General features: G+C 39.4%; 1 protein-coding gene across 1 annotated transcript; it reads right to left on the reverse strand.

Annotated features, from left to right (window-relative positions):
• Window positions 1-922: 922 nt before the first annotated feature.
• Window positions 923-21,366, reverse strand: LOC117293322 (N-alpha-acetyltransferase 15, NatA auxiliary subunit-like). The gene is made up of 19 exons (XM_033775586.1): window positions 21,188-21,366; window positions 19,092-19,176; window positions 18,153-18,257; window positions 16,956-17,044; window positions 16,219-16,287; window positions 13,236-13,370; window positions 12,550-12,697; window positions 11,920-12,135; window positions 11,055-11,231; window positions 10,219-10,394; window positions 9,423-9,575; window positions 8,776-8,904; window positions 8,150-8,299; window positions 6,959-7,216; window positions 6,117-6,225; window positions 5,746-5,844; window positions 4,884-5,027; window positions 4,355-4,452; window positions 923-3,923 (listed from the first exon to the last, which is right to left on the reverse strand). The coding sequence occupies exons 1-19, from the start codon at window positions 21,242-21,244 to the stop codon at window positions 3,663-3,665; spliced, it is 2,658 nt and encodes an 885-aa protein (XP_033631477.1). The 5' UTR covers window positions 21,245-21,366; the 3' UTR covers window positions 923-3,662.
• Window positions 21,367-22,634: the final 1,268 nt, after the last annotated feature.

A 22,634-nucleotide genomic window follows, 5' to 3' on the forward strand; every position in this document is an offset into this window, starting at 1 on the left:
GTATCTAGGGATTTTCATACTTTTAGTATCATTTTGGGTAGTCCGTACGCATTGGTTGTTTATGCCATTTTTGTCCATGTTAATTTAGCCATCAAGGGTCGTACATCTTTGTCGTGTTCTAACCTCAATTTAAAATCAAAGTTCTCCCCAGTTCAGTTCCACATTATTAAAAAAAAATTTTTTTTAAAACCCAATAGAATGTCTGACAATGCAAATGGGGGAATTCTGACACAGAAGCTGAAACAAAACACAAGCATAACCAAATATTGCTTACCAGCTAAACTACCATGTCACACAAACATGTTGTGACTGGTATGCTGCTTGTATCTGCTTAGCAGAATATTATTAAGCAATATTTTCATTTCTATAAAATTGGGCCTTCATAGAGCTGCTTAAGCACAAAAAGTATCTAAGCACAAAACAATTATCCTTAACAGAATATGTTCACCAGCCAAAATGCCAGGTCACATCTCCCATCCAAGATTGGTATCCTGCTAAATTTTGCTTAGCAGATGATTACTAAGCAAAATTGTCTGTTTAAGCATCTTTATGAAATTGGGTCCAGGTGGGAGCAGACAAACTAGTTAAATTTCTACGGATCATGAGAGTTCATAATGTCATGTACAGCCATAGGACTGCTATGATCACGACAACACGGTCCCTTTTATACCTAGAGCAAGTCCGAGTGGGCACATTTAGTCGACCTGTGATTGACTGTTGACCAGCAACGTACGCGCGCAGTGACGCACTCACTAGAACGACTCACTTTGGAAGTCTAATCAACCTTCCGCTTTTTCGCTATACTGTCACAGGTTCCCCTCTTGAGCTTTACACATGTTTGAACGGAACATGCTACTGGGACCAGTGAAGAAACCATGGGCTCATGCTGGTTCCAAATGGTCGACCACAGTAGTCAACCAATGGTCGACCGGCCTGAGTTCGAGTTAAAATGGTCAACCTTTAGTTAACCATGGTGCACTTGCTCGAACTTGCTCTTAGTTGCTGCTGTAGGATAAACTGAAGCAGTACAAACATCATTGCTTTGAAATCATAACTAGATTATGCAATGGAAAAATATGGTATTCTAATCAGATTAAGATGCATATTAAAACCCTATTACTATCGGTCCCTCCTGCCCCAACTGGTCCTTGCCACAAACTACCACAGCAGACTGTAGAGACAAAGTCCACAGTACACAAGCCATGGGGTTTCCTGATAATACCAGCTGTACAAACAGAAGAAACCCAGCACACACTGCTAGCCTGGAAGTTGTGGTACTTTGTGGCAGTCAGTGGTACCAGTGTTAGCAATGGAAGAATTTGGTATTCTAATCAGATTAAGATGCATTTTAAAACCCTATTACTATCGGTATACTCTCCTACCCAGCTGGTCCTTGCCACAAAACACCACAGCAGACTGTAGAGACAAAGCCCACAGTACACAAGCTATTGGGTTTCCTGATAATACCAGCTGTACAAACAGAAGAAACCCAGCACCCATTGCTAACTTGGAAGTTGCGGTACTTTGTGGCAGTCAGTGGTACCAGTGTTAGCTGTACAAACATCAGAAACACATGCACCCAACGTTAGCCCGGTAGGTATGTTACCAGTGAACTGAATAGGGAGGATTCAAGTAATCTTAAGAATATTAACCAAGGATCTTCAAGAAAACAGCAAACAGCAACTCAAACACCAAACGAGTGTTTTCATAATTCATAATGCAAAAATAATAAATTAAAAAAAATTTGGATCCTCACTTCTGTTCGTAACAACTCATGTACCGGTACCAGTGTTACTCACTCAACATTATTTGAAAGTTTTTTGGTGCAATCACAACAAAAAACCTTCAAATATTGCTGTTGCAAGTTTGGCTAAACAACTTTGAGCCAAACCAATCAGCTGAAATAGAAGTCTATCTCTCAAATAGTTGAGTTGCAGCTTAAATGTACCCAAACGCTCGATTTCACAAAGGGCTAAGATCGTTCTGAAGTTGTGCAGCAGTCATATTTGCTAAGCAAAGTTTGATGACACAATACAAAACAATCTCCTTAATCAAGTGAGGATTGCAGAGACACCATGTACATAAAAAATGTTGTGACAGTTCTACAGAACCGGTGTTATAACAACTTGACGTTTCGATCAATGTGCTCCGATTGTCTTCAGGAGAATCAAAGCATACTGGGCCCAATTTCATGGCTCTGCTTACTGAAATGAAACATTTGGCGCTTACAAAAGCAGGAAATTTGGTGCTTACAAAAGCAGGAAATTCTGTGCTTACGTCAAGCGTATTTCCTAGGTTAGCAGGGAATCTATCATTGCTGGAGCATGTGTGTAGTCCACATGAGGCATTCTTCACTTACACAGCTAGTGCAGATATCTGCATTTGCCCGAAGAATGGTGATCACAAGCACAGAATTCGGCGGTACGCAGAGCCATGAAATTAGGCCCTCATCTTTGCAGAACCCCCACGACACAACTCATAGAGACAGTTAAATGTACATGGTGTCTCCACCAAACTATGCTAGATTGTGTTCCAACTATGCAATATTTCAAATCTTACTGAACACATCATAAGAAAAACCTTTGGTGCTTTGTATCCAATCAAATACATGAAAATATCGAGTGGAACATCATACCCCAAACAAAGACAAATAGTACACACTCCTCTTGATGTCAGAAATTACATCACAACTATGGTCAACGGGAGAATGATATGAGTTTTAGAGAACATCAGAAAATTTGTTCAGATTTAGGTAAAAAACGAGGGCAGTACAGGGCGTAAACAAAATTTAAAAAACAAAGAAAGCCCTAAGCGGACAGTTTGCAGTCGGGTACATTAAATATTGCTTACTACTAGACAGTTAAAATTGTCATAAACCTTGGTTTAATCAATTGAGGGGCGTATTTCATACTTTTAGTTTTAGGGTTTTGTTCCCTTTTCTGTCAAAATGAAGCTGTGACTCAGGTTATGAGCCAAAGAGACAATGTTTTAGTTGTGAATCAGAGGTTTTTTCGTTTTTCAGTATTGCCGCAAATCAAGAAATCACAACATTGGAGCCATCTGCCCCAAATGAGATCAGATATAATTTAGACACACATAAAACCAAGGGTAGCTCTCATAATGCAAGAAGAAAGAAACAGATTTGTGTGTTTTCATCACACCGTCTCGACAAGATAACGACAACAGCATCTAACAACTGGTCCAATTTCATAGAGCTGCTTAAGCACAAAAAAAGCCAAGCACAACAAAATTATGCTTTACCAGAATGAGGTTGCTGGCCAAACTACCATGTGACATGTACAACATCTGACTGGTATCCCACTCATTTTTGCTTAGCAACAAAATTGTTAAGCAATATTTTCTGCTAAACCACCTCCATGAAATTGGGCCCTACCTTCAATTTCACCAGACTCTTCCAAACTCAGGATTAATCCTCGGACTTGGAACGAGTTAAGGTTCCGTTAACCATAGACGTAAGGACGCATTGAACCCATCGTAAGTAAGAATTCCTAACTCTAGGTAGGATTAATTCAACTGTTCGTGAAATCGGCTGCAGGACCTCCTCTAATAATCAAACCCCTCTCTTCTTGAATACCCGCCCCTTCCCACACCCCCCAGCCCTGATCCCTTACCCCGAAGCGAGACAATGACTACACCCAAACCTAGCATGCAGGCTGTGCCTCCGCTTCTACGTGTGTGTTATTACACAGCGACTGCTCCTTGGTGTGCTGCGTGTTCTCAACAGCCGTCACAGGTTCCTTAGCCTTATTACAGAGCTCGGGGGCCTCAATCTGCTTCTTCTCAGTGGTGGGTGCAAAGACGGTTGCATAGGCGAAGAGTTGGTGGCACCGGGCGCGGTAGGCCGGTACGGCCGACTCCCACTTGAAGAAGTCGTGGAGGAGGGTGAGGGCATAGGAGGAGTTCTGGTGGTTTGAATGAAAATAAAACACATCAAGACAAGAAACTTTGTTTGTGCAAAATAAAACGGAAACTGTCTAGCATATTTAACTTTACAAGATCTGCAATTCTCACTGAAGAGAACCAGGGCTCGAATGTTACACTGGACCACTGAGAAAAAGGGTTTTAAAGTGAAATTGTTTTTTTGTAAATACATCGGCACATCTTATCTCAATGCTAATTTTAACCCCTTTTTTATGATATTTTTCAGTCAAGGAAGTTGGCAAGTTTTTTTTTTTTTTTTTAACTTAACCCCTTTCAGGTTGTTTGGCTAGTTTCTCCATACTGATATTTCTGGCAACTCATTAAGCTTGATCCCATCGAATTCCCCACTCAGAACTCCTTGGAAGTAAAGAGTTGAAGATTTTAAGAAAGAAACCTAAACGGTTTTACGTACCTGCAAATTTCTACCTGTGAGGTCATCACCAAGGTACGTTGCTAAGGTTACTGCTCTCTCTAAGCTTGATGGGTCCAGGTGGAACAGACATTTAGCTCCTGAAGATACACAAAACACAGAAATGGAGACTTAAACAATTTTTTTTTTCAGCAGTAAAATATCAAATTCGTTTTGATTGAATCGTTTCGTTTTGATCTTCAGAAATCAGAAATGGACCTGCGTTGAAGTACAGTACATCATTAGCAAGTCATAGTGATAGCTAAAGCCCAAAATGCAAAGCAAAAAAATTGCTACAGTTGGCGACAGTGTAACACACATTTTTTTTGAAAAAAATGTAAAATTTGTTGGAAACAAAGCAACCAATCATGGGATATATTAAATTCTATTGACAGTTTACAGAAAATGTTGAATTTTGTTCATAACATCTGCTAGAACATCTGAATGTTTTGTTAACATTCGGTCGTCCATTCCAACTAACGCGATTTGATTATCAACAGTGGAAAGGTGTATAATGGGAATGTTGACGTACCAATGATGCGGTGTTCCTGTGACATCTGATGAGCACTGATGAAATCTTCATTGAATTGCTTCAAGTCTTTACCTTGGAGAAGACGTTCCAACTCACCAGACAGTACCGTCTGCACTGGTGCTGCTATGTCTGCCCTTGCATTCACTGTAAAATAAATATAAAAAATGAGCCTTCCTACTATGCAAGCCTTGAATCTCGCTCTTGAAGGGGAACAGCAATTTTCCTTTAGTAAGGGGCACTTCATAGAGGAAAATGTAAATTTGTACTGCAACTTCGCAAAGGGCACCACAGCAAAATTGCTGTGGGTGCCGTGGGTTATTTTGAGGCCTGTTACAGACGAACTAGGTCAGTCTGCAATGTGGTGCTAAATACAGTTTATTTAAATTAGAGCCTGGCTGGTCACAACGGTCTTGGCTGAATTCTCACCCACTCGAGAAAATAATGCATGAATTTAACTTCATCGAACATCACACGGCTGGTTAACCACTTCAAGGTGCGGGCTACACTGAACTGATTTGGGCTGTCAACCCAAATCAACTGTCACCAGGCAATGTGTTGCAACCTACTGGGGCCGAAACAAGGCTACCCCTTCACAGTCCATAAGGCATGGGTATAATAATCCTCTGGAGCCAGACTGGTAGACCTTTCCAACGTTTTCCAAAGCAGTTGTGGATTAGTGACTTGTTTAAGGGCACTACTGTCATGACTCTCAAAATCTGAGCCCACACTCTGGAGCTGACATTCTGCCTTTCTAATATTGAACTTGACAATAAATGTATCTGTTGTAGTCTTTTTAAGACTATTGTTGAGCTAGACCAATGTCAGGAGTGCAGTCCTGTGGCAACAGGTCCGAGGGTCTTACCTTTAAGAGCTAACTTTACTAAGCATTCATGAAGTGCTGCATTTGTTGGTTCTAACGAGTGCCCTCTCTTGACTGCTTGCAACATTAATAGCAGCTTGTCTGTGAAAAAAACGAGACAAAACAAAATTATAAAAAAAACAAAATGATTTTGCCAACAATTTCTACAGAAAACAGAATTTCTCAGATTTAATATGAACTGTAAGCAAATTATTTGTGTTAATTATTGCAGTTGTAACTATTAAATGTATATTCAATTGAAAATTCCATAACTTTTTAATGCACTTTATTAAAGCAAAGTCTGCTCAGCTGCAATTTGCTTAGCAGCATTTTCAGCTGAAGCAGCTGTATGAAATTGGCCCCAAGTATCTTACCTTTTCTTAAATAGATTTCAAAAGCTAAGAGGTGTGTTTGTATTCTGTTCTTGGCTAGCGTTTGTAGGGGCTTCAGGAAGTGGATGGCCTGCTCCAAAGGCTTGTCAACCTGGTAAGGAATCAATCAAATAGAGACAACATATTAAGAACAGGTGCACACAAGGGAAGGAGGTAATATACATAATTATATATATAACGAGAAGGGTAGATTGTCTTAGCTTTCGATCCAAACCAGACCTTCTTCAGAGGCATAAATAATTATATATATATAAAAGTGACTAGAAAACAAAAGCCATCAATAACAATATGTACACATCCAAAAAGACTGCTTACTTATTCTCATGTTAAATTGGGTGATACATTAACCATCCAAAATTAAAATGTTCTTAAATTTGTAATTATTGCATTTTTCAAGTATTGAACATTTTCAAATGATAAACCACAAGGGAAACTGACTGGGTAAAATTTAAATGATTTGGGGGTTGAACAAGGAAAACTTAACAACAGAAATAGTGACTTCATATACAGGTGCCCCTTTAAAAGTTTCCCATAGACTTTAAGAATTTTTTAGTGGAAGTGCCCTTTAGAAAAATACCTCGCCTCAAAAATGATATTCAAGGCATGTGGGAAGGTACAGGCTTACATTCCTGCCAAGCATTTCTGACTGAGTGAAGACTAGTCTTATCTTGAGTTAGGAAAAGACCTAGCCTTAAGTTTTTAAAACCTCCTAGGACTAGTCCTAAGTTAGGACCATCTGTGTGAAATCTACCCCTGTTCCACAAGAACTTAAGTAAAGTGCCCAAAACCACTCGACCATCCCAATCACTTCGATCCAAACTTACTCTGGCCAATTTGTCCGGTACCAGCTCCTCTTCCTTGGGGCCGTCCAGATCGGGGTCGTGTTTGTTCTTTCCACCTTGCGTCTTGTTGTCTCCGCCCACTTTGCCCTTGGTCTCCTCCTCTTTCTTCTGGGCCTTCTTCTGGGCTCGTCGCTGCTTACTCCGGATCTTCTTCAACTCCTTGTCGCTGAGGTTCTCCATGTCGAGGTCTTCTTCCTTGTCCAGGTCCTCCAGGGGCTTGTCGTGGACATGGACGTAGACCTGGTGGTCGGACGGAGAGATTTCAACATTTATCACACTTTTAAACACTATTTTTCAGTTTTCTATGGCACTGTTGTTAAAAAAAAAATCAGCTGATATGGTGCCTGCCTGTTCCTACGACATTACCCCAGTTGAAATGGTGACCTTTAAAGTCAAAGATATGGGTCCCTATGACACATAATAATAATAATAATACAACACATTTTTATGGCACAACATGGAGCTTAAGGAGGAGTTGCCTGGGCGGCAGTGGACACTATTGGTAATTACTCAAAATATTTATTAGCATAAAACCTAGTAATGGGGAGAGGGCGATGGTATGAAACATTGTGGGAAACAATTTCCCTCTGAAGTGCCATAGTTTTTGAGAAAGACGTAGTTTTCCACGAATTTGATTTCGAGACCTCGGATTTAGAACTTGAGGTCTCGAAATCAACCATCTAAACGCACACAACTTCGTGTGGCAAGGGTGTTTTTTTCTTTCATTATTATCTCGCAAGTTCGATGACCGATTGAGCTCAAATTTTCACAGGTTTGTTATTTTATGCATATGTTGAGATACACCGACTGTGAAGGCTAGTCTTTGACAATGACCAATAGTGTCCACTGCCTTTAAAGGGAAGGTATATGTTTGGTTATCACTCTTAAAACTAATGCCAATAAAAACCTTTGGTTAGATGATAACAGTTGGTAAGCCCCAAAATTTGAATCAGAGAGTAACGCTTCTCAGAATGTGTGTTTCTATTAGGGATGATTCTCCCTGTGTGGCCATAATCGCTTCAGATTTCCAGCGATATCTCAAAAACGCAACCACCTTATGAATTGTGTACATCTACATTTACACAGAATTAAAATAATCAAACGGTTCCAAAAACCAAAGGTTTAGGACAAGACTTGCTATTTCTCTATCATTTGTCAACTCTTTTCACTCACCTCTATTGCAATTTTGGCAGCTTTGAAGTAGAAAATGTGGGTCCTGATGACATCCTCCAGCCTGAGGAGACTGACGTAGGATCGTAGCGTCATCTTGCGCATGCAGTACGTATGGAAGTCAAACTGATCTTCAATGATTTCTGTAAAATGCTGCAGAAAGACAAGATGGAAACAGAAAAGGTTTGTTCATACATCAAATTTAAAAAAGGACATGTTCATACTTGATGCAAAAGTGAAGACACTTAGTATGGATGGTTCCAACTTGTTCAAACTTTTGCAAAGATTATTTGGGTTTTATATTCCACACTGTGATTAGCACTGTATACTCAGTAAGGATAAAAATTCACCTCACAAAAACAAAACACAGAGAGAAACAAATCTTACATTATAGGCCTACTGGCAAATAATTTTTTAACTTGATTTTCAAATTTCTTTGCATGTGCATTTACGTTTGGGAAAAAACAAAGAAAGGTTAACCCAATGCTGCAGTATTCCTAAGACGTTAGTGACAGCATGTAAGGCTGATTAAATAATGCTGTAAGAGGGCACACTAATTCCGAATTTCTAAAAGCATACATAAACAATCTATCGATCACTGACGTCTTCGGCCAAGACCTAGTCCTTACCCTGTCCACCTCGTGACATTTCTTGAGGGCCTCGCCGTACTTTGCCTGCCGTTGGAAGCTGAGAGCACACTCCGTCTGGAACCACATGCACTGCATTTCATTCAGGTTCTCCATTGCACCAACACCTTCCTGTCAGAGAAGGAAACACGAGTCAAAACTTGAGCGAGAAGGATCAAGGAACGAGAAGTTTTGACACTCAATGGAACCTCTTAAAAAGGATCAAGACTTGGGAATCGGTTGTTTTCGTACCTTACAATATGAGACAACGATACGATAAAACTAAATTTACCCAACGGTTACCCCGGCGCACTTACACACTGTGTTCCTTTTCCCTGGGTTCCAGTTGTTATAAGTTCAAGAAAACCTAGGGTTTTACCGCTAACCCCCACTCCGGAGCAGAACTATTCCTTGGGTAGTGCCTATTTGCCGGGGCAGACCGGGGAGTAAAGTAATCACAGTGTGAAAAGGCCACATGATGAGGAATAAACACTTCTGGCATGACGTTGTGAATAGGATCTTGGTTGTGACTGCTAAATGATGATGATGATGCTGGTTAAGAATAACTAGAATGGGACCTTTGGATGCTTGACCTTCAAAGAAAAATGCCCAGAGCAGGATTTGAACCAATAACCACCAAATCAACTTACCCTTGTGAACTTTGCACACATGTCCTCCGCCGCCTTGACCTGGTTCGCCCTCAGTAGATACTTTGCACATTTGCAGTTGATGAACCTATCAGCCGTGTCCAGGGACTGTGCCTCATCTAGGCATTCTACTGCCTTCTTTACGTCACCCGCATGCTGCATACAGAAATGTCATCGGGTTTTAGAGGCATTAATACAGGATGGGCAAGGACACAAAACATTGCCCAACTCTCGCCAAGGTCGTAGATGCACAATCTACTTTATTAATTTCAAAAGCACCACTATCATACACGTACAATCTCTTTAATGTACTAAATAAAGTATGATCGATAATATACATGGGGGCATTTTCACTCAATAAATACTGTTGACTTTGAGATGTACTAAGGCAAAACAAATCACCAATACATTTTGTTTGATGAGAAAGACTAAGTTATTTTGTTTATTTATACAGCATTTCAAATTAGCTGGGCATTTTAAGTTCAGAATGCCCCCCCCCCCCAAAAGCTTGCACTGAAAGATGACTTTTTTAAATGTGACTATGGGTTTATATGGGTCAAATGCTCTGTTGTACTGTTTTATGCATGTATGTTATAATGAGGGAAATTTATCTGAAAAATAGGCAAAAACTGTTACAACCAAAGTTAAGGACAAATATGTTTACAAGCTGAAAATTGTGATCTTTCAAAAGTTTGTTATTTTATAATTTTATGCATAGGTGTACGTTGTGTTACACCAAGTGAGCAGACTGGTCTTTGACAATTACTTAGAGTAAACTTTCCCTTTAATCCTCCCTTACCTTTAATATTTTGGCCTTGATAATGAACAGCTCAATGAGCGTTGGCGTGTGCTCCACAGCCCTGTTCACATACTCCAAGGCCTTCTCCATGTTCCTTAGCTGATCATAGTGTTGAGCTAAGAAGTATAACGTCCACAGTAACACCGTGGGCGCCTCTGGGTCACAATCTGTGTCATCTAGTGGTCGGATTGAAAATACAAGGGTTTTCATTAAGGGACTTTGTCAAAATTAGTCCAGGGCAACCAGCGGATAAGTACCGTCTAAGACAAGGTTTTTAACTCGCTTTTAGTTCACCTTGTTTGAAATCTGGTGTCAGAGAAACCTAGGAGAACTTCACAGTGCATGAGAACAATGTTCACAAACTGCAGAGACTTAGATCGATATCTACAGGAAAAAATGGGGGTCTCAACATGGCTCGATATCATCATCTATACATTACAAACATTAGGGTACGTTCAAACAAGTCCCTAACTTCGCTAACAGCCACAATTTTTGACCGAGTAAACCCCAAAGGCAGCTCACTCTGTTGCTAACTTTGCTGTGTTTTTTTTGCTATGAATTCCAATAGTAGCAACAAATTTCTACTGCCAGCTCAACTTAGCAGTGAAAATCTAGATACTTTTACCGCAGATAAGGAATTGAGCAGTGTGTTTATCGTGTGAACGCAACTGACCGTAGCTACAAGTAGCTGTAAACATATTTTCAGTTTGATGTTTCACCTTCGTTTATTTTCTCTCCTTGTGCTGCACAAAGGCCTTGACATTTCCCCCCGGCAATTGCTGTGGGTGCCATGGGTTATTTCAATTTGTTTTAAAATTGAGGGAACTAGTACCTACCTCTACTGAACCTGCTGTCACTTTCTAAGCATTCCAGATACCCTAATACGATTCTCTCGATAACCTCCCCCTTCCAGGACTCCTTGTACAGACCCTTGACGCTGACGAATGCTGTAGGGACACCCTTCCTCAGTAATCGCCGTAAGTACTCATCTAGAAGCTTCTCAAATCTCTCTCCTGGACCAAAGAGGACAAAAACAGAGTTAAGTCCAGAAGCAAAACCATTGTAACCATCTTTACATTTGGAAATTAACTTTGAATGTTAACGTGATGAAAAAGTTCAAGAAGATGGAGTTTTTTCGGGAATACAGCGAATCTTTATTTTCACAGTTCTGTATTTAGTGTCAGGCCAGTAAACTCACTAAATTTAGCAACCGACCCGAACCCCCCTTAGTTAGCACCATGCTATGATACTGGGGTGGATTTCAAAAAGAGTTAGGACTAGTCTTATCTGGAGTTAGGACTAGCCATGCGTTTTATATATATTTTCGGACTAGTCCTAACTCTTTGTGAAATTGACCCCTGGTCCCCTGTCTAGGATAAAGACAGGCACTGGTCTTACAAGCACAATGATCTCATTGAATACAAATGCTGTGATGTAAGATTGGCTATGATTGGTCCGCGGAGGTGTAGTGTCATCTTACACTTTCAGCCGTCTGCATGCAGCATCATGCATAGTACTGTGTTCATCATGTAGTGTGATTTTATTCGCTATGTAAAACGTGCAAGTGAACATGAACATGTAAACGGACTGGTCCCTGTGAAACAAATGCAAGGTCAAAGGTACATTTGTAAGGATCCAAACATCCGGTCAGGCTGGTATCCCAAAGTGTGACGTCAGATGTACAGGCTAGGACACTCTTACCTGTTGTGAATTTGAGTGGCATTCTCCTGGGAACAGCAGCCCTTGGGAACTTCTCTGCAATCCGTGTGTAGATCTCTAATCTCTCCTCCTCACTACGAGGGTTTTTACACTTCTCTAGTCCCTCGTAGTTACTCCAACTCTCTGGGTTCCTCTCTACTAACTCCTCGTAGATGCTGGTTGCCTCAGAGGCCCTGTTTAGCTGCAGTAAAATCTCAGCTGCAACAAGACAGGAAAAAATAATTGATGCTACAATCTGCGCCAAAATGCTTGGGCCACCCTTTCCTGATACAACAGTTGCCTGTGCACTTCCCATTCACATTCACATTCAAAACATTTGCCCCCCGCCCCCCGCTCAATGTTGACTGTAATTCGGCGGACTGGAAAAAACATATTAGGCGGGTACACGAGTCTCCTATACGTCTTTAACCCTCCTACTGTATGAACGTTGGATATCATCTACAAAGGGCACTTCCTTTGAAAAATGTTGGAGTCTATTTGAATTCTATAGGAAACCAAGTCCAAGAGAAGGGGTCAAGGGAGGCCATCGTCTTCATGGCCTCTGTATAATTCCACGCATGACATAAAAAAGGAGCTAAGTTTGAGTTATAAAGACCCACACAAGACACTTACCTCTCGTTACTAATATTGACACTTGGTCACATATTTGGGCCTCATATTTCTCCAGAAACTGTAGTGCCTTCTCGTAGTCCCCAGACTCACGCAAGACCTGGTTCTGGTACAGGAGGAACTCACTGTGCTCATAGTCATAGGGTTTCACCTGTGGATTTAAAGGACAAAGCAAATTTAGTTCTCAGGCTGTATCTTAATCAGTGTTGTAGCTTGACCAATTTTAGTGGTGAGCTCTAAATCCAATCCAATCTGTGCTAGGCGAATTTTGTTAGGTCTGGGTAGGCCTGGCCAGCACCGGACTGCCCACCATGGCTACAGCACTGATTCTAGCAAGCGACTTCGGCTATGGCTGTAATGGCAACATTGAATAATAAGCTGTAGCCACTGCAGAAACCATTCATTTGGACATGGCCAACAATCATTTTGAGCAATTTTTCTATTAAGATACAATTAATAAATCACATGGAAAACTGACTTGGTAAATTATGAATAATTTGGTGTTGAACAATGAAACTTTACTGCGTAACAGCTTTATGAAATTGGGCCCAGATTAGAAAAAAAATCCCATTTTCTGTAAGCATATTTCGTAAGACTAGTACAAACATTTGGAAACTGAATTTTTTAAAATAAATTATACTGGTGAAAAAAAATTAAATGGTGAAGGACTGAACAAAGCATAAACTCACGGCTTGTGTGGCTCGGAACTCTTCCAGAATCTTGAGTGCCATATCAAACTCCTTTAGCAGATGATAAGCCATAGCGTAGCCAATCCAAGATGCTCTCTGGGCAGGTCTTAATAACAGTAGCTGGTACCGTGTGTCCTGCAGACATGGGGGAAAGATAGAATAATGTCAAGGGCGTTGAAGGGGGCATAAGGGGCTTTGGAATATATATTGTGGAGAATTTAAGACAAAATACAGCAGGCCTGTCTGCTTCTTTTTTGTAAGGGCAAAGGTACCACTGCATTTTTTCCTTCGTCAAGGGCACCCTAGGAGGAAATTGTAAATTTCTAATGGAGCATTTTAAGGGCACCAAGGCGATGACCAGGAGCCATGGAGGCAATCGCCTTTGTTGCCTCCGTTAAGTATCAGGCCTGAATTTGTCAATATTTATCATACCATCTACAGTGCTTTCTAGTGCCACATGTTGATCGTAATGTAAAGATATCATGAAATACAATCCATTTAGGCAGGCATGCAATGGCACACATAGCAAAAAACAAAAACAAAAATTCAATCTTCAAAATTAACAGCAGATGAGAAAACCAAAAACGGGGAAATGATCAGCCAAAAAATCATTTTGAGAAAAAGAGTCAGGCATCAGTTTCAAAACAAACAAACAAAACCCCACACATTTAAGCAGGTACTTTTTCTGCAGAAGGAGTAGGGTATTCCTTACATAAATTTCTATTTCATAAGCGCTGCATACTACAAGCAAAGCATCACATACAAAGATGCGTGACCAAAGTATTCAAATCCATAGTGAATGCCCACAACCACTCCAACCAACCTTCTTGATCAAATAAAAATACTGTGGTTTATGCCATATGTTGTTTTACATTGTAATATTTGCCTTTATGAAATCATGCCAAGATCTTTTGGGTCCAACAAAAAGTACTGTTAGCCTGCAATTTCATAGTTGATGGGTCAATGCCATTCTCAATATGAAAGGGCACTTCCATTGGAAATGCTTACAGTCTATGTGAATATTGGGGGTTTTACGGGCCTGGTGTGGATTTAACAAATTAATAAGATTCATCTTAACATGATTTGTCACTAAATTGCCCTATGATTTAACACCACATTTTGCTCAGCAATTAAGATCGATTTGCAGTCAAGACCAGTCTTAGCTCTTTATGAAATCAAGCGCCAATATTTTACAAAGGCAATGCCACTGGTCATTGCCACTGGTCATTGCCACTGGTCATTGCCACTGGTCATTGCCACTGGTCATTGCCACTGGTCATTGCCACTGGCCATTGCCACTGGCCATTGCCACTGGCCATTGCCACTGGCCATTGCCACTGGTCATTGCCACTGGCCATTGCCATTGGCCATTGCCACTGGTCATTGCCACTGGTCACTGCCTTGGTACCCAGAGAAATTTTCCAATAGAAATGTACTTTTCCCTCACTGAGGTGCCTTTTTGTATGCACAAACTACTTCTCCGTTATAAGAACTAGGTATAAGGCCTGATTCTACACACACACTGTGTTTACAAAGGGCCATTATGCATCAGGTTTCACCCGTGCAACAGAAATAGGCCCCCTGTGAATTGCCTGCTCCTAAAAATAAAAACCTGACAGGAGAGAGCTCATAAGAAAACAATACCACGAGGAGGAGGGGGCGGAGCCTACAAACACTCGGACAAGACCTTCCTTGTATGACTGCATCAGGAGTGCTATGAGTCATATACACATGGGGGGGTGTAGTTAAGTATTCAGGTTACCTTGGCAACAAGCCAAGGCTTCCTCTCGCTCCCTCTGAGCTGTTTGATCTATCCAGACAAACAGAGCTAAAAGTGTTGCTTTTAAAAATATGTATTTTAAGAACGGGGTTCATTGTATATTGGCGTCAGGCTAAAGAACTCCCAATAGTGCATGGGTCCGCAACTCCCCATGGTATTGCTTAACAATCACAACATAAAAATGAATTTGTACTAAAAATTTATATGTACATAAACTCATTTCAGGTGAGATTTTAGAAAGGACATGCCCTAGGCAAGTTTTAAAGTAGGGTCGGGACGTTGAACTGGTTAACCACTTTTGTAATGAATATTTCTATCCCCTAAAATTTGACATACATTTTTTTTTGTACACTGCCACATGTGTGGTTTTGTGAAGTCTGGCTATAGTGTTCTATTTTTACTCTTGATCCATCCTGGATGGTGTGTTTGCATTGGTGAATGCATACTGCACAGTAAGTACGGATGGTTCTATACTACTATACCCCAACCCTTGCAGTTGAAAGGTCCTCAATGCTGGCCTAAATGTTACGGACGGGAGTATTAATGAATGAATTAATTAAACATATGCCTAACAATCACTTGAGTATCAATTACTTGCTTGAAGATTTTTTGCATATCAGGACATGGAGTATAAATTAATCATGTTTGTGGTGTACGTTCCCGGATTTAATTTGTCTAATTAAACGCAGGTGTATATTCCGTTTGCGGTAACACCATAAGTGAATATTTTCTTTTCTGTGTTGTTGTTTGAGATCTTGCCTTGCTATTTATTTATTTTATCGTCTCAAATACCGTTCAAAAATAAATCATTGATATAATATATTATGTTTGGTGAGTAATAAAAATGATTCAGCTTTTCGAGAGCTCCTAAAAAATTCATACCATTCCCAAAACTAATTTTTTTTAGGAAAAAAATCTCACTTTGCAAAAACAGGTTATATTACAAGCAAATTTATCTACCACTCTCCTTCCCTCCCTGTCCCACCTTCTCATCAAGTATGTTTTCCCAAAGACAAATTTCCACAAATCACATTCTCAGCCAAAATGCCATACATGGAATAGCATTTTTTTCCCCTATCAATATTGCATTTTGCTTGGCTTCTAAAATTGGCCAGCACTTCCCTAATTTCCTTCTAACGACCTATTCCTAGGAAATTGTGTCACTTATTTTGAAGGTCGGTGTAAAAGAAATCAAAAGCTCACCCGATATCCCTCGAGGTCCCGCATCTGAATCTGCAGCAGAGATAAGTCTCGCAGAATCTGAAGATTGTCCTGGGAAGAGAACGAAATATAATCGTTTTGATAAAGCGACAGGAATCTACAGCAAAACAACTGTCAAGCCTTCTATAGGTTGTTATAGACCATGTGGACCTTGTTTACAGAAGTGTGACCTTATACATTCTTTGAGTATTCTGGCAGGCAACATACTACACTGGTCCTATGTGAAAGTTGACATTTTGTCATAATTTCCACATAAAACCAAGAGCTACGAAAGAAAACTGGACAAGTTTTGAGATGTGCCCCCTTTCATCATACCAAAAGTTTATAAGAATTAGACGCAATCTCAAAAAAATATAAGATTTTATGTTTTCTTCCGTTGAGCTGTGTAAAAATCATGCCTGCAGGAAGTCCAGGCTCTGTGGTTCTTTTGTAAACATGTGATGTCATAGGTCACATCGTCTTTAACTACATGCCTGTAATAACACGGAGGTCAAGAAGGCCACAGCCTCCATTGCCCCTAGTATTGCCCTTGGTGCCCCTTCAAACGTAATCCATTGACTTTAAGATTACGAGGACTACCCTTAACTGATTTAAGCTATCAAGCCAGATCAACTGCCACCAATTTGCCCTTTGCAAAATGAAAATGGCTCTGCCCTTTCAAAAAATGAAATTTTGGGCGTGTGATTGTCCGAAAAAACAAAAAACAAACATCTCCATACCTTGTCCCATTTCAGGGCGTTCCTGTAACACTTGATAGCCTCGTCATACTTCCTGTCTGATCTCTGTAGCAGTCCGTAAACGTGCCAACCTGAAAGACGTAACTAATTAAGGACAACACTTAAAGTCACCTGGAAATAGAATTTTTTTTCTTTCAAACATTAGAGTATATGCTTACGAACAATAAAACAATTTTTTTAAGTAATTGTTTGTCACGATTTATATGTTAAAAAAATATATAAAGTTGTTTGGGGGGCTGACTCCGCCTACCCCTTTTGTGACGTCAATCGAGGCAGACTTTGCCTGCAATGCGTATAGTAAACAAAGTACATGTACGTCCAAGTCGTGAGTTGGTACATTTCAAAAAGTGTTTTTCTGCATTCAGTAGCAATACACCTGGTCAGCATTGCCGGAAAAAAACAATTTTTTTTTTTTGAAACGTACAAACTCACGACTTGGTCCGTACATGTACTTTGCAATTGTGTTTACTCTACGCATTACAGGCAAAGTCTGCCTCGATTGACGTCACGAACAGCGCCCTCTCGGGTCGGGGTCTACTCGTAAATTTGTAAATAACATAAGAACTGATTTTTTAAAACCTTAGTTAACTGTTTATTCACATTCCACTCATCAAAACACATATATTAGTGACAAAAGCTTTATTTTGAAAAAATACCACTTCCAGGTGACTTTAACTAATCTTTGCAGGTCATGATTAAATGGCATAGTGCATTACTATTATTTTTTTTTTTTGGGGGGGGGGGGGGAGAAATCCACAAGACCGCTGGGCTTATAGCTCAAGATATTTACCAGATGTTTTTTACAAGACCACAATGAGAAATGCTATGAACAAGCACTACTAAGACAATTAGAGAAGATTTATTATATTTGTCTTAATTAATGTATTGTTATTCAATTGAAAAACACAAGAAAGTCAGACTTGTCAGGTCAAAATGAGTTTACTGGCCCAGCAGCCAATTTCACAAAACGCTAGGATAATCCTCTCTCGACTTGGGATTAATCTTAAGGTTTGGTGAAATCGCGGCGGAGCTAAAATCCTTGGCCTGGGATCTGTGGTCCAGTGTAAAAAAGTGAGCCCTGCCACTCCTCCCAAAAGAGATTTATACAAGGCTATACTTGCACTTTCATTAGTTATATAATTATTTCCAATAGAATTTTGTTATTTTTGCCAAGGATACACACATGACTCCGAAGGTCATTTCGAAGTCCTCTTTTTACCAAGTCGTACGCATCCTCTTTCTTGCCGAGGCAGTTTAGGATCAGACCCTTCATGGACTGTGTTTCTGCACATGGACAAATAATGGTAGTGGTTAATGGTTAGCAACGAATGGTAATGGTAAGTGAAATTGGTAAACATTTTGTATAGTTTAGGGATGTGATAGGCTGTAAAAAAAACACTAAACTGTGAGCTCATAGCACCTTACTCTGCAATATTGGGCATTCAAAATAGTTTTATCTTTATGTTTTTATGAATTTGATCTAAATGGGAAACAGGAGAACAAAAAGGTTTTTTGTGGGGGGTTAGGGAGAGTGTGTAAAAAACTGGGTTTCCAGTTAAAAATGGAGAAATCACTCCCCTGATGGTTCCAAAAGCTGCCTATCAGGGTGCAAAATATGCTCATCGACACAGGTTGTCCTAAAACAACACGCCTGTCTGTAATAATTAACGGCTTAGATTGCAGCGACCACTATCTATTACGACTACAATCCTTTAGTAAGAAGGACTTGAAACTGTGCATGGTGGAAGTATAACTAAGAGATGTTTGCAGTAAGTAACACCATGTGAATATCTCTATTGAGTAGTGCTGGTTCTGAAAAGAACAGGTTGTTTACCATCAGCTCTTTTCAAAACCAACACTACTCAAAAGAGATATTCACACAAATGTAGCCGCACACCCTCTCTTAATTCTTTAATAGCACTGCTAGTGCTATCAACTGCAGCCAAGAAGCGAAGTTGCTGAAAACACTTTGATGATTCTTACTCAAGTTCAACCAAAAAATCTGATAAGAAATCAGATATCAGGGTTCTAAAACACTTTACTATAATGTATTCAACTTTTTTGGGTGGTTTTGAGAAAGCAGAGGGTTTCAAATTTCCTGTACACTAAAATATTTACCTCCATGTTCAGCGAATTTGGGGTTGGTCAAAATCTGCTTTGCAAATTTCAATCCATTCTTATACAGCTTCTGCTCGTAGCATTTCTGAAAAGAAAGAGCATTAATATGTAACATATAGATTAAATAGACCCAGGTGCTTTAAACAAAATGTCCATTGCTCTATCAAGTTGAATAGGGTGTATTCTAATATTTGTTGTTAAAAAATAATACAAATAAAACATTAGTAACATGAAATTAAAAATGAAAGATTTAAAACATAACAACCTGGCATTAAAAGTCCTTTTTGTTTAGAATTACAGCAGAATCTAATTTTTTTTTAAGTTGTTGGCTGTATATTGGATCACCAAGCAAATTTGTCTCAGTATGGCTGAAAAATGGCAACGTTTCCCAAAAAGGTTTACACAAGAAAAGAAATGAAAAAAAATCCTCTTCTTTTAGATGATTTGTAGTATAAATGCTAGAAATCATCTATAAATGCTAGAAATCATCTAAAAGAAGAGGAATGTTTATAACCTTATTCACAAAATATTAATAAATGTATCTCATTGAACTTGAAGAGACCCAGCAATCTTTATTTGTACAATTTTGCCAGCAAGAAAACGTCTAAACGAAGACACATCTCTCGTCAGTCAATTTTTCTGTTGAGCTGGGCGTTTTTTATGTAAATTTGTATTGAAACATTGCAAAGGGCAAAGAACTATTATTTATGCATCTTGCCACCACTTTTTCACTCATTTTCACCAAAGCAAAAGGAATATCTCATTTGAGTAAGTAGATACTGACTTATTTCCTAACTTAGGGAATGAAAAATGGTGGCAGGATACAGAAATTTTTCCAAGGGCAACAAAGCAAAAGCACAGACCAGCTCCAGAACAACTGTTATGGTCGCACTAAATACCGACAACTCACGACAACAATTTTTAAATGCACTTTAACAGAACATTTGAACATAAGTTAACTGTTAAAAATATGCCTGGAGTCATAATGCATCCAAATCACTTTCAAACTGTTAAAAACAAAATTAATTGTAAAAAAAGTGTTTTTTTACCCCAAATTTAATAACAAACCGAAATATTTGCCATGTTGTCTTTCGACGTAACTGGGTGATTCTATTAAACCGCAGGGGTAATTTCTAAAGGCCCGAGTTGTATTTTTATCTTTTTAATTTTAGCTGCCGTTCTTTTTTCTCTCGTAAAGTAACTAAGCCGCCACTTTGGAATTTCAATTTACAAGGGGAGATTTAAATACAATATTTTTTCAACTCCATGAGAGGCACATAAAACGGTAACTAATCATCTTGCATTGCATCACCCCTGCGGTGTAATGTAATCGTCCAGGTAAGTCGAAAGACAACATGGCAGATTTTTCCGTTCGTTACAAAATTTGGGGTAAAAAAAAACCCACTTTTTTTACAATTAAAAATACAATTTTTTTAACAGTTTGAAGGTGATTTAGATGCATAGGACTCTTGTGCATATATTTAAGGGTTAACTTATGTTCAAATGTTCTGTTACAGTGCATTTAAAAACTGTTAGGGGTCGTGAGTTGTAGGTACTTAGTACGACCAACTGTCAGACTGTGACTGATGTGGCTGCCGTGTGTTAATTTGAGGTCTCAGAATGCTTCAATTAAGTTCAAATGCTTCAAATTCAACAAGTGTAGGTCTTGATTTTAATATGAAATTACCCAAATTGTCTTGTTTGTTTACTGGAGACTCACTCACTCTGATTCAGAATCATTCAGTGTGCAGAATTATGATGAATAAGAAATAAATAGGACCAGAAATAGCACTCACTCACTCAGAATCAGATTAAGAAGGAGTCAGAATTGAGCAGAAAAGGATGAAAAAAAAAATACTTTCTACAGTGAACAAACTATGGATGCCGAAACTATTTCCATATGTATGAACAAAATAAAAAAATTATTAGTACTTCCAAAACTACGTTGTTACAACAACAAAAAATTAACTGAAATTTCATATGTCGGAAATAGACGTATTTTGTACAGAAAAAAAGTCATAATGACCATACAACATGCATAAAATTGTTATCATCGTAAACCAAATCAGCAACAAGAAAACAAAGTATACACTCACTAAAACTCTCTTAAAAAGAGTATTTTCCTTCGGAGGTAGTGGATTAGCCGATGGCATGGTACACCCTGCGTCATAAAGCCAAATATCTCCAGCAGAAGTCACAATTTTTAGACGATTTCTATAGCAATTTCTGTGCAGAACCGCGTGGTAAAGAACAAGATGGTTCACAAGAGCGCAAGCGCAGTTAATTTCACAGCCCAACTTTTGATTTCCTTATTAGGCAAGAGGGCGCTCTACGAGTTGCACCGACCAGCGAGCCACATCGGGGGAGCGGAGGCCTGTCTTTTACGGTGCCTGCCCTCGCAACAAAAACCGATTTGACAGAGAACCAACAAAAAATGTGTGAACTTTGAGGTTCTAAGGTTCCACCAAATAAGGCGATATTATTTACTCCAAGGGTTTCAATAAATCGACTCGCTTTGTTTTCCAAAAATGGTTTGATAACAAAAATGATGGGCCTCATTATAGTCATACAGTTTCCCTCTATATAAATAACATTATTGTTTATTATTTAGAAACAAGAACATAGTGAGTCATTGTCAATGACATGGTGGGGTTTTTCCATTCTGAAAGCCATTGACTATTATTGTTTTATTATGGATGGACACCACAAAATTCACAAATAATTATGAGGAAACTGCCTTGAAAGAGTCATTAGTCTTCGCATTGTATTTCTTTTGTAGAATCGCCTTTAGAGGTCATTTCCGTTGCAGCCGATAGATTTGAGAGAGTTTATAGCTTTTATTTGTTGTCCGATGTCTCTTCAACATCATTATCTTATTAGCCAGAAACATCAATACTGATTTGTTTGAATAAGAAAAATACGACCTTGCTTTTTTTTATCCCAAACCTGGATTTTCAAAACTCCCTTGAACCGCGGCGCACTAAAGTTTCGCCGAGCCTCCAGTTCCGCGGGCCTGAAAAGCTCTTTTGTTTTTATCAGAAAACATGGATAATTGTTTTTCAAACCACGCAAAATTATAGCAAAAGCTTCCAAGGCTCGGTAATTTTTTAATTTTCCCCAAAAGGTTATAGCCGATAATGATAGTTTCGAAAGGGTGCTTTGTATAATATTACCAAGATTCCAGTTTTGTGTCCATCCGAAGCCTGCCTCCACCCTGATCGCTCAAAATGATTCTCAAATCAATGCCGATGTCGCATGCAATTCTGTCCTCTATGCAATACTATCCGGAGGACAATTTTGCATATGCAATAATGTCCGCTGGACGGTTTTGCATTATATGCAATCGACGGTCCGCCCGGACGCTGCTGCATAATGCAAGTGTGTCCGCCCGGACACATTTGCATATGCAGTGTGTCCGCCCCCGTGCAAAACCGTCCTTGCAGTGAATTAAACGCCATTGATCAATGGAATACGTTCGCCGTTTTTTTTTTTTTTTTTTTTTTTTTTTTTTACAAGATAAGTGCATGTCATGAATGTCATGGG

Source organism: Asterias rubens, chromosome 8 (assembly GCF_902459465.1).
Source record: "Asterias rubens chromosome 8, eAstRub1.3, whole genome shotgun sequence".
NCBI classification, from domain to species: domain Eukaryota; kingdom Metazoa; phylum Echinodermata; class Asteroidea; order Forcipulatida; family Asteriidae; genus Asterias; species Asterias rubens.